This window comes from Aptenodytes forsteri, unplaced genomic scaffold, assembly GCF_000699145.1.
Source record: "Aptenodytes forsteri isolate BGI_AS27 unplaced genomic scaffold, ASM69914v1 Scaffold118, whole genome shotgun sequence".
NCBI classification, from domain to species: Eukaryota; Metazoa; Chordata; class Aves; order Sphenisciformes; family Spheniscidae; genus Aptenodytes; species Aptenodytes forsteri.
The window spans coordinates 3,056,383-3,068,154 of record NW_008795859.1 but is presented as its reverse complement, the minus strand read 5'-3'; the positions used below and the strand labels follow the sequence as shown (position 1 = coordinate 3,068,154).

The following is an 11,772-nucleotide window of genomic DNA, read 5'->3' as shown; positions in this document are numbered from 1 at the left end:
GGGGTCCCAGGGGGCAGAGGGAGGCTGTCAGCAGCCTCTGCGTCCCAAGGGCTCCTCGGCTGCTGCATCGAGACTCCGCATAAAGGGCTCACCCAGAACTTGGGGTGGTCACAGTGGCTTCTTCTCACCCTGGAGGAGAGCGAACCCTTTGGTTTCTGATTTCCATCAGCACGCACTCCCCAGAGCACCCAGCTTACCGGGGGCCTGGCACACTTGTGTGCTCTTACAAATCACATTTCATGGTGTTTTCCCCCGAAGGGGGGTCCCTGCGTGCTCGGCAGGGTTAGATAGCCACTGCCACAGGCTCTCGAGGAGCTTATTGTGGGCTCAAGAGGGATAACCCGCTAATGTTTGCGTGCGCCCATCCCTGTCCCATCAGGGCATCGCTGCTGCTGCTGCTGCCCCAGGCAGCGGAGCCCGCGCTGCCAGCAAAGGCAGGGGAAACTGTGGTCTCCCACCGGCGAGGCTGATGTACCTTGGTGGGTCTTTTCCTCCTCCTTTCCCTTTTAAGGCAGCGTTTTCCTCCCTCCCCACCATACCAAAGAAAGGAAACAACTTGAATGTGACAATTTTCAGCTATTTATCGCTTAGAAAGCACGGCAGTGAGTTTGGAGAAAATGTGCATAATTTTCCAACAATAGCCCCATTTGACTTTTGTCAAAGTAATTTAATAACTTAACCAGCACTGCTGGCACCACGCTGGTTCCTGGCCTTAGCACCCAGGCTAATGGGACTCGAAATGGGAAATCTTTTCAAACCATCGTTGTGAGTCACTCATTACAAGGCAGATTCCAGGTAAATCTTTGTGCGAGGTGATACGTGACTCAGAGGCACTAAGTAAAAGGTAGTTATTGCTCTTTGTAAGAGTGCCTGAGAGGAAACAATGTATTTTTGAGATTAGAGACGGATCTCTTGACATGCTCCCGAGCCTTACTCTCCAAGCCTCGTCTCTTGTTCTGCTGCTGGGGTGGGCTGAAGAAAGGCGTAAGCAGGGGGGGGATGAAATGTCATGGGTGCAGAAGTGCCAGTGTTGTGCCCGAGATGGCCGCTGGCTCCAGGGTGACATTTGGGGATGCTCAGGCAATAGCTTGGGGTCAGGGGGCCATGTGGCTGGCCGGGGAGGGGGGTGAAGGACTTGGCGTAGGGGTTACGGTGTAGACCACGGATTCAGGATCTGGAGGGAGCATCCTGCAGCCTAGAGCTTGGCTGAGCCTGGGACAAGCCGCTGCTGGATGTCTCAGCATGGCGTTCAGAGTAGCATCAAGTGGCAGCCGGGGAGAGTTTGGCCAAACGCGCTGTAAACCTCGTCCCTGGGTGGGGGATGGGACACCTCATTGCTCAATTGCAAGTGAATAAAGGTTGGAGAAGGCTGAGATTCCTGATGAGTGTGGCACGTTTTCCTGCCAAGGAAGGATGGATGTGCTCCAACGTACAGCTCTTGGGACACAGTCCCTCTGTGTCACTCATCTCACCAGCGTTTGAAAGCTGTCTGTGCTGCTGTGGAGAGAGGCAAGTTGAGGAATGCGTGGGAGGAAGCCTTTGGGCACGAGTGTGAGAGCCGTGCCCGGCGGGGATGTGCTGAGATGGGACCGTGGAAGTCTCCTGGTGCTCCTGGCCCTGGCGTGTTTGTCTGGCGAAGGCTTGGAGGGAACGATCCTCTCTCCAGCCGTAGAAACAATCTCTTGGCAGCACCTTCATCTGCAGTGGTGCGTGGATGCTTGCGCTTCCAGCTCACTTCAAGCCGTTGGTGGCAGATTTGAGAATGATCCTTTCCATGTAATAATTAACCTGTCCTGCAGCACTGCCAGCGCTTTGCTTTCGCCAACCCTGACCTCCTTTCTTCTGCCACTGGTGGCTTAAATAACAACAAACACGCACGGTGTTTTGGGATGGTCCCCAGCTGCCCTGGGGGTGGCAGAGCCAGGGACACAGGCAACGTAAGTCAGCAAGCAGGGTGCCAGCAAGGTGCCTGGCCCCAGGGGAGCAGAGCTGATCCAGAGCCATGGGTGAGAGGGCGAGAAGGGAGCAGGTCCTGTCCTGCGGATCCAGCTAGCAGCCGGGGTTTTCCCTTAAAACCCAGTCACTCGGTCTCCAGGCTTTTGGCCATGTGGTTTTGCATTTGGGTGGGGGTTAACAACAGTCATCACGCTGGGCAAGCAAAGAGGCCCCCAGAGCATACCTTTGCTTAGTAGGCTCTGGATCCGGGGATCCCGGCACAGCTCTCCCAGCCCTGGGATCATCTCCCCCTCGGAGGAACGAGGGCGTTCTCCTCCCATGGGAGGGGGCGGAGGCAGCGATATGGGAAGCGAGAATCTCGGGCTGATCCTTATTTTTATTTCTTCCCTTTTCTCAGCTGCAGTAAATAACAGCTCCGACACAGAGAGCATTCCCTCGCCGAGGCTTGAAGCCAAAGAAGGAGGCGAAAACGGGGCCAAGGCACCACCCGGGCCGGGAGGTGACTCCGGCACAGAACCGGCAGTCAAGTTGGAAGAGGCTCCAACACCCCCCGACGCTCCCCCCGCTCCCCCTACCAACCCTGCTCCTGCCACCAGCCCTCCGCCAGAGGCAGCTCCCGAGCCACCCAACAGCGAGGAGAAGGTGCAGGAGGACCTGGTGGTGGACGTGGTGAAAACGGAGGAGCCGGAGGAGAAGGTGAGCGAAGAGCACTGCAAGAGCGAGGTGAAGAAGGAGGAGAGCGAAGACAGCCAGGAGAAGGACAAGGGGAATGACAAGAAAGCGGAAAGTGGCCTCAGCAGTGGAGGGACAGCAGGGACGGAGGGTACGCCCAAGGCTGAGAAGAAGGAGAGCCATAAAGGCAGTAAAGGCCCTGGGGTGAACCCCGACAGTGACTCCAGTGCGACCTGCAGCGCGGACGAGATGGACGAGCAGGATGCTGTGGACAAGAGCAGGTAGGAGCGGGGAGAGAGGTGGGCAAGTGCGCAGCCCGAGGGCTAGACAAGCATCTCTGTTGCGTGCCGCAGTGCCCACGTGCACTTTCGTGAGCTCCTTCTTGGGAATATCACCGCTCAGGCACTCCCCAGGTGAAGGGACATGCCCGACTGTGTCCCCATGTGGCGTGACCCTTTGGCCATCGCTTGCAGAGGGGCCATCACACAACGGGCAGTGCAATGTCCCAACGTACAGGTGCTACTGGGCAATGACCACAGGCAGGTGTTAGGTGCAGAGCCACTGCGTCTGCTGGCCGCAGCCCATCCGGGTGATGCAATGGAGTGGGACGTGCCCTCAGGGATAGTAGAGTTGTGCAGAGGCACAGGCTAGTGTGCCAGCGTCCGAGGTTGGGAGCAGTTTCTGTCTGAGTCGGCGCTGGCAGGAGAGAAGCCGCATCGGGGACATGTTCCCAGTGCAGAGAGGGGGCGAGTCGCTCCCTTGGCGGAGATGCTGCTTGGATTTGTAGGGGTGAATTATCTGTCCTGGCCGTAAAGGCAGGAGAATGGTGTGGGCTGTGCAAGCTTTCTTGGGGCCATGCCACTGGGTCTTCACCTGAGCTGCTGCGGTCCCGAGCCCTCCACCCACCCCTAGGGCCGGCAGCCGAGGGCACCTCTGACCCTTCCTGGGTGGCTCTTGTGACAGGGAGGGGAAACACTGGCCTCCTCCTCGGGGAAACGTCCTGTTCCCTCCTGGCCCTTCCCACAGAGCCCTCCCCACCCAAGAGCCTCACAAATGGGGAGAGGAGTTTCTGTTTTTTAAAGAATATATATGTATACATGCATCTTTGTAGCGCTGATTTCTCTAACGGCTCCTGCTTCCATCCATGCTGGCTCCTGGGTCAGGAGGGACCTCTGAGTCCACCCTGCTGTCGCACATAGGCAGTCCCTTCCCGCTCCCCGCCTCGGAGCTGGGCTGAGATGAGAGGCTGGCATCCCGCGTCCTCCATCCTGCATCCAGCATCCTGCATCCCACATCCCTCCCGTGGGCTTGCAGGGGGCAGTTTGGCAGTGAGACAGGTGCTGCCAGGCCGGGTGGGCTGTACGCAGCGCTGTGGACGGGGCTATTTAAAAAAACCAACCGAGCAAAGCAGTGGGACGAGGTGGTAGGGAGCCATTGTGCGTCTCCACCACTCCTAACGGTCTCCGTGCTTTCCCTGTGATGGATGCAGGAGCCAGTGGGTGAGTGCTGCTCGTGCGGGAGCATTCTCCGCGCTGCCCGGCTGCCCCGGGGGAGCAGCCCCTCTCGCTGCCAAGCAGCTGGAAGCAGCACTGACGATGCCGAGGGGCGGTGCGGATGCCGCTGGCCCCGGCCCTGTGGCAGGGCTGAGGCCTCTTGGCTGTAGTGCTCCTCTCTCGGGGTGGACGGAGTCCAGCACCACCCCTCCCCACCCTCTCCTCCTTCCCAGACAGAAGAAAACCTCCTAGCAAGGGAGAGTGAGGCCAGCGGGGCTGCACTCCTCAAGTTTAACATTAACCCAACCGAAAACAAGACAGCAGCGGCTTGTACCGACTTCCCAGCAGCAAAGGAGCAAGTCATCTTGGGAACGACTTTTTCATCCCTGGCTCCTCGCTGAGTCAGCACCTATCTCACTTGTCAAACAGGCACCAGCTTCCAGGAATATTAAACATTAAACAGGCGTTCCGCAGCTCCCAGGCCACTCCTCTTATCCGGTGTGGCGGCGAAGCATGGGTGATAGCAGAGCCTGCCGGCACAGGAAAGCTGCAGCCAGCGCCTGGCACTGCCCAGCCCGGGAGCCCCAGGAGCACCCACAGGTCGGTCTGCAGCCAGATCGGAGGTTTTGGCACCATCGTGCTCCCAGCAGGGACTCTGTGCTCTTCCCCGGTGTAGCTTTGCTCCCTTGCATTTCCCACCAGCCAAGGGCTGCTCGCTCGCAGGCGGTTACCGCAGCCCCGCTGCTGCAGTGTGACTTGCGATGAGCAGGATGAGGCTGCCGAGATGCCGCGTGAGCCGCCCCATCACCGCATCACCTGATGCTCGCCCGCCCACCCAGCGCCAGCGGGCCGTGGGTGCTCTTCCCTGCGCTTGTAAAAGCACCGAGCTGTCCGCGGCATCTCCCAGAAGGGGATGGAGGGTGGCTGGGGTGTCCGTGCAGCGAGAGGGAAGGGGTGCAGGGTTGGCGTGAGACGTAGGGGCAACCTTTCTCAGGTCCTCCCGTGGTTCGCACTAGCGAAGACAAGTCCGGGATAAGGAGTCACAGCCTTAACTGTGAAGAAGGTGGTTAATTGTCCGTGGTTCCATACTGCCTGTGCTACAAGAAGGCTGCTGCTAGAGCTGCCAGTGCTGCGGTTCAGCGGAAGGTCACACCAGATGGGAACACATGAGGGGGGCCATGTACAGTCACTTGCTACAGACCTGCGGCACAGAGAGGAGATGCCTACCCGTAAGCATTGCACCAAGCCACCCCTGCACTGCACGTCCCGGTCGCTGGCTCAGCCGTAGGTACGAGGGCTATGCCGGGCCAGCACCACGTTGCTGCCGTGGCCCTGGCTTGGGGGAGCTCACCAGGGAAATCCGGTAGCCGTCACCTTTGCACAACCACTGCGTGCGCAAGGAATTGCGTTTGGCTGGGTCACGTATCAGTGTGTTGGCTCATCTGGCGATGAAACTGGTCCCCGTCTCTGCGGCAGAAGGTGAAGGAGTTTGGGGAACACGGTGTCCTGGTCACCCCCAAAGCTTCGTGCATGGGAGGGGACATTTTCACACCGCCGAGGCTCAGCCGTGTGCATGCTGACCCGTTCCTGCTCAAATCCTTTTCCCATCCCTCCCAACACCATCACCCGTGTTCAGGGACCGATGGTTGGGTTTGGGAGGCCCCGGGTTGGCAGCGGGTGGATACGAGATGCTGAGGGTTGTTCATTCGGTGACTTCTAGAGCAAAGCACCCAACAGACAGCCCTGTGTCCGGCGCATGATCTGCTGGGAGGGACATAATAAATTATGCAATTTGCATATTGATGAATTTAATACTGACTCTGGCTTCCTAAACATCAGGATCCTGGAGGGCTTTAGGAAACCTGAGGATCTTAAGTGTGCTTAAAAGGACCTTAAGGATGCTTAAATGCATCTCTGCAAGTGCCACGAGTGCACAGGGTGGCTGCTGGGGTGGTTGCTCTGCCGGGGGCTGCCAGGGCTGGCAGGACCCCGCTTTGCTGATCAAGCTTGCCAGTTTCTGGAAAATCGGGCTGTTTAGCTACGTGTCCCGCAAGAATCGCTGCTGAGGAGGAGAGCAGTGCTGAGCACAACTGCAGCTGCTGAGATCTGTCCTGCGCCACTAGCGGTGACAGTGACATGGAGCTGGGCCAGCGCTCCCAGGTCTGTCACCTCCTGGTGAGCACCAGGACCCGTCTCAGCCTGGGAGTGATGCGTTACCGGCCTGGCAGCTCCACTCCTGCTCATCGGAGTGGAGCTCATCGCAGGCACCGGGAGCTGAGCTGGCATCGTGCTGGCAGCCTGCACTGGCTGCCCTGCCTCCTAGATGAGGCTTGCCCAGAAAAAAATTGACCTTTTTTAAAAACAATTAAAAAAAGATTGGCTTCTTTGGGGCAAAATCAGAGCCCAAAGTGCTGGGGGAGTGGGGCCAGGGCTGCAGAGCATGCTGCAAATACGGGGTCTCCCCAGCTTGGCAGCCACAGAAAAGCAGTGCTGCAGCTCAGCATGGCGTGAAGGTCTTGGGAGCAAGTGCCGGGTGCCCTTGTCCCCGGCCACGTGTCTCAGCAGCCTTTGGGGCATTGCACCCTGCCAGGAGCTCCATTCCTCCACAGCCTGACGTCGCAGCACCCATGCGGCTCCATGGGCAGACATCGTTGTGATTATTTAGGGAGCAGCTTGGATTTGTTGCCCCTCGCCTGGTCTCCCCTGGGTGCCTAACTGGAGCATCCTGGTCCCAATCCAGGGGTGGGTCCCCTTCCCCACCGATGCCGGGCACTGCACAGAGCAAGGGCTGGGGCGGTTCCAGCACCGTGGTGAGTTTATTCCCTGCACATGGCCCTGCCACGCTTGTTTATTCATCCAAGGGTGAGCATGGGATGACCTTGAAATTTATAGGCTGAAGAGAGCAGTGAAATAACAGCTAAAATAAACAAATCAAGCTGTAAAGCTTGAAAACGATGAACTGGCTTCAACAAATTGGAGTCGAGAGGGAAGAGAAAGTGGAGATAGCCTGGAGAGACATGGTCCTCGGGGTCTTGGCACGGGCTCAGGAGCTGGACACACCGAGGATTTGACGCCTGGACTTCGCACACCTCCATCCCCATCCCTTTTTGGTGGCACCATGGAGATGCCCACCTCTCGTTGTTTGCACAGGGGCTTGGCGCGGCTGTCTGAGCGTCTATCAGGCAACTCAAACAGCCAAGGGGAAGAGCAAATGGAGAGGGCGCAGGGCTGCACAGCCGCTGGGCTGAACACCAAACCCCATCCAAATCCAGCCTCTCGTCTTTCAAGTGATCCAAGCACCCCTGCTGCGTGCATGTGGTTGCTTGCCCAGGCTTTAGCACCTTGATAAAAGACAGTCCTTGAAGAGGAGCATGAGGCCAATCCCAAGTGCCGGGCGAGCACCACGTGTGAGCTCCGGAGAGTGGCGTGATGCCGAAATGAAATCTGAACTGGTTGCCCTGCTCTGCTCTCAGCTCTGGCTCCGGGCTCCAGTTCTCCCTCGGGTTTATTCTGGACAACAGCAGCAGATTTGCTAGAAATAGTTAGCGTAGGGGATGAGGGAAAGAGGAGTCGAGAGCCTGTTGAGCTGGACGTAATGGTCTTGTTTGAGCATGGAACCCGGGGGAGTTGTCTTCTCTGGAAAGCAGGATTTGAATCCCATCCTGTTCCCTGTCTCCCCTCAGCCTTGTCATCCCGTGGCAAAGCTGCCCCGGTTGGTAGCTGGGCATTGCTGGGCCGGGTTGTGTTCCCCTCTGTGCCTGCTCTCATAGACCAAAATGACCTGGGAACACCTGCAGCCCACCAAGGTTGAGGTTGAGACACCTCCCCAGCGGCTGCAGGTCCCCCGTGCTTTGGGCAGCGTGGCAGATTTTCCTGCTGAGCAACCTCCTGTCAGACAAGCGTCCTCATGGTGGATGCTGAAATCTTTGGAGTGGTAGCTGCCATCTAAACAGGTTTGGGGCCGGGGCAGCAGCTTGCGAGGCTGGAAGCCCGAGTGCATGATGTGTTCAAGAGCCCGGATTCCCAGCAGCGAGCAGTGGTCCAGCACGCTCCTCTCTGATGAAAAGTATGTCCTCTGTGCCTGGCAGCATAAAACAGAGGGGTGCGGGACCTGGGGGAGTGATGGGACGTGGAGCTCGTCCATGGCATTGCCCAGCTGACATGCGTGTTTTGTGTCCAGGTTGCTGTCTCCTCGGCCCAGCCTGCTCAACACCGCCAGCGATGCCAGGCTGAACTCCTCGCCGCAGAAGCCGCTGGACCTGAAGCAGCTGAAGCAGCGTGCTGCTGCCATCCCTCCCATCGTGAGTTCCCCACCAGAGAGGGCCAGGACCGAGAGCACGGCGGCCGTGTGTGCCTCGTGCATGCTCTTCCATTGGGCTGTGTCCCCTGCGGGGCGTGCGTCAGGGTTGCAAGGATGTGCTCATCCCTGCAGATAGCCGAGCTCGTGGCCTGCAGAGAGCTGTGCCTGGGCAGTGCGAGCCCCACAGCAGGCAAGGTGCTCTCTGTGCAGATCCTGTTCCCAGCTGCTGGAGCAGCTCTGCCAGCAACATTTGGATGTCCCTTGAGCTCTTTTATCAGAAAGTTGTGGGAGGTCTGGACAGAAAAAGCTTCTCATTGCCCCGTGACTGCTGCCTCTTGTTGCTTTAAAAAGCAAGTGTGCACTTTCCCAGCCCTGTGCTTCTCTCCGTCTCATGTGTTTGAAGGATATCACATAAGAAGCATTTATGCTCTTCCTCATCCAGAAGCTCTGCTTGGTCCCCCTTTTTGGCCACCCAGTAGCCGTGTACTGAAAGAACATGTATTCTCTGAGGCTGATGGTCCCTCCTGGTGCAGTGGCTTGGGCTGTGACAAAAAGCACCCTGGTATCTCCAGGGTCAACACCAGAGGAGCAGCATCGCAGGGCGGGTGGGGAGGAAATCCCTACTTTTGGGGTTTGAGTACTCAGGGAGGACCCGTTCCTGATGCTCTTTCAGTTTCCCATGTTACAGCTTAAGATGTGGCTGCTGTAATGTAACTTCTGGCAAAAGCTACAAGCACTTAACTATAGATTAGAGGTTTTAAACAGGGGAAGTCTGAGGCTCTCCTGTAGTGTCACCAGCACAGAGCCGATACTCTTTGTTGTGGGCTTTTTTAATCTCCTGTGGCTGGTGAGCTTTGGAGCCTTGTTTGGGCTGGTAAGACCTGCAGTGATAGTGTGGGGCAGGTGCTTCTCATAACACCTTGATGTCTCCAAGACTGTTATGGATGTCAACAGCCCATGGCAAATGTCACCAACTCTTATTGCTTTGCAGATTTCCGAAGGTTTCTCAGAGGGGATATTGCAGAGTGGAAGTGTGAAGCCTCAGGTGCCTCCCCATGCCTTGGCCCTCTACCAGCAGCAGATCACGAAAGCCCACGAGTCTGCCCGCGAGGACATGCCCCCAGGCAAGCTATCGCAGTCCCAGCAGCAGCAGGCTGAGAAGGAGCAGCAGCAGCCAAGCAGCAGTCCCAGGGGAAAGAGCAGGAGCCCCGCTGTTGGTGACAAGGAAGGTAGGAGGGTACGCACGTCAGTGCGTGTTTATCCGCACAGAAATGCCCGGTGTGTGCAGCTGGATGCATCCGGCAGCTTTCCTCCTCTTAGGTGAAAGCTTGCTTCAACCCTTGAAAGCTCTTTAATAGCATCTTGAAGCAGGACCAGAGAGGCATGGCTAATTTCCCATGTTCATTAGACAGTACATCATGTCTCATTGAGCCTACCTACAGCAAACACCGGGCTAGTGTCGAGCGCTGAGGAGGTGAAGATTGCCTTTATTAGCGTCTCTGCCATTCACTTGAGAGCAAAGGGGCCTGGAGGCATGCCAGGGCTCCGGGTACAATGGCTCTTTTCTACCTTGCTGGCTTTCTATAAAGAATGCTTTTAATGCTCAGCGGGGACCATTATTTCATTTAAAAATCAATGCTAATACTGTGACTCGGAGTCCAAAGGTTCCTGTAAAGATTCCCAGTGCTTTTTCCCCGGAATAGCTCTGATGTGGTTTGGCTGCCTAATGAGCAATTCAGAGTTTCCCACCGTAGAGTATCTGAAGCGTTATTAGCTTGAGCACCTGGGGATCAAGGTTAAGGAGAGACGGGAAGTCCTGATGAGACCATCCTCTAAATGTGTTTTTAATCTGAGTGTCAGAGTCTGTTCCAGTTCAGAGTCTGTGTCCCTGCCCCTCGTAGCCAGCCTGCGGTTCAGTTGCATGTGAAGATGAGATGCTGTGGCATGATCAGAGGAGCAGCGAAGTCGGGCTGGGTGGGTATGATGTCCCCCAGTGCTGGATCCTGCATGGGGATGGGTGCAGCTGCAAAAATTACCCGCTTACGCATGGAGATGGAAGGTGGATGAGACTACACTGATGAGGCAGATCGGCACTGGACCTGGGCCGTGATCTTTGCTGGAAAATTGGTGCACTAGCTCACCCTCTAGTAGCCAGGATCTTAGCAGCCTGCTCTGCAGTGTCCAGGCCCAAGTATTTATTCTTCAAGCAGTCATGTCCATCTGGACAGAATGGTGTGCTTGCAAGGAGAGTTGGTTGGTGGCACTTGGCCAAATTTTTTTTAAACGATAAATAGCACCATGTGTGCATCACACCTCCAGAATGCTTTGCATATAAGCAAGGAAGGTGACTGCTCACCTTGAAAGAAAGGGAGTTCCCCCCGGGTTGCGGTGTTGCCATCTGTGAAGTCCCGTCTCCAGCTGTGCTCCTGTTTGCTGCTCAGGCGGAACAGTTCCCCTCCAGCTCTCCCCGCTGGCAGCGGGTAATCAGGTTTGATCTCTTCCTGCGCTGTAATCCTGTGCGATCTGGTCTTGCACAGCTCAGCTTCCTGCTGAGCTGGGTGGCACAGCCAGCGCTTGAACCCGGAGCTCCGCATCGCCGGCATCCCAGCGCTGCGACTCCAGCTTCCTCCTGGCTGCAGGAGGATGAGGAGGTGAGGCAGATTTGTGCGTGTTAGGTACAAGGCAGGGTTTAGGGGTTGGAGATCAACCATACCATTCTGCGACCTGTTGGCACTATTATTAAATGCAAGGATCTGACACCCAGGTGGATTTTTTTATGGCTTTGTTCTCTGCAAAGCACTAATGATATGAAGCACTTTATTTTCTCCTCTCACACCTCTGTAGTGCTCTGAATCTTCATTAACATTTCATGTTAATGAAACTAATTATGCCTCCCTGTACCCCTGCAAACATCTCAGCAGGTCTTGGGCTCCAGCTGTGTCATCTCCAAACCCTGCGTAGCTGTGCATGCATGCTGGGTACCAGTGTGGGTCTGGGCTGCACATGGACCCTAGGGAACCACAGGCTGGTCTTCTCTGTTGTGGTGGGAATGCATCTCCCATTTGAAAACTAGCAGGTTTGTGATGAGAGTCACCTCGAGAGGAGAAATCAAGTCCCCCATAGCCCTGGTTTCAGTATGGATATGGATTCAGGCAGCTGCTCAGTGCTGTCTCTGCCTCTTGGAGCACACCCCGGCTGTGGATCAGGGGTTAGGGGGGAGACAGCCGGATAGTCCTGGCAAATCTGTGTACGTCCCTTCACTCCCCTGCTCTCTGAGGCGTCCTAGTGAAGTGGCAAGCATCCAGACTGCAGACGTGCTGCCGCACCGCCTCTACATGGACCTCACATTAA

The 11,772-nt window shown here is 56.6% G+C and overlaps 1 protein-coding gene across 1 annotated transcript in view; it reads left to right on the top strand.

Moving 5' to 3' along the window:
- NCOR2 (nuclear receptor corepressor 2) overlaps positions 1-11,772 on the top strand; it is a 222,867-nt gene that overhangs the window by 177,046 nt on the left and 34,049 nt on the right. Inside the window, 3 exon segments of the mRNA XM_019473303.1 lie at positions 2,354-2,909; positions 8,302-8,422; positions 9,413-9,650. Coding sequence (XP_019328848.1) covers positions 2,354-2,909; positions 8,302-8,422; positions 9,413-9,650 — 915 coding nt within the window.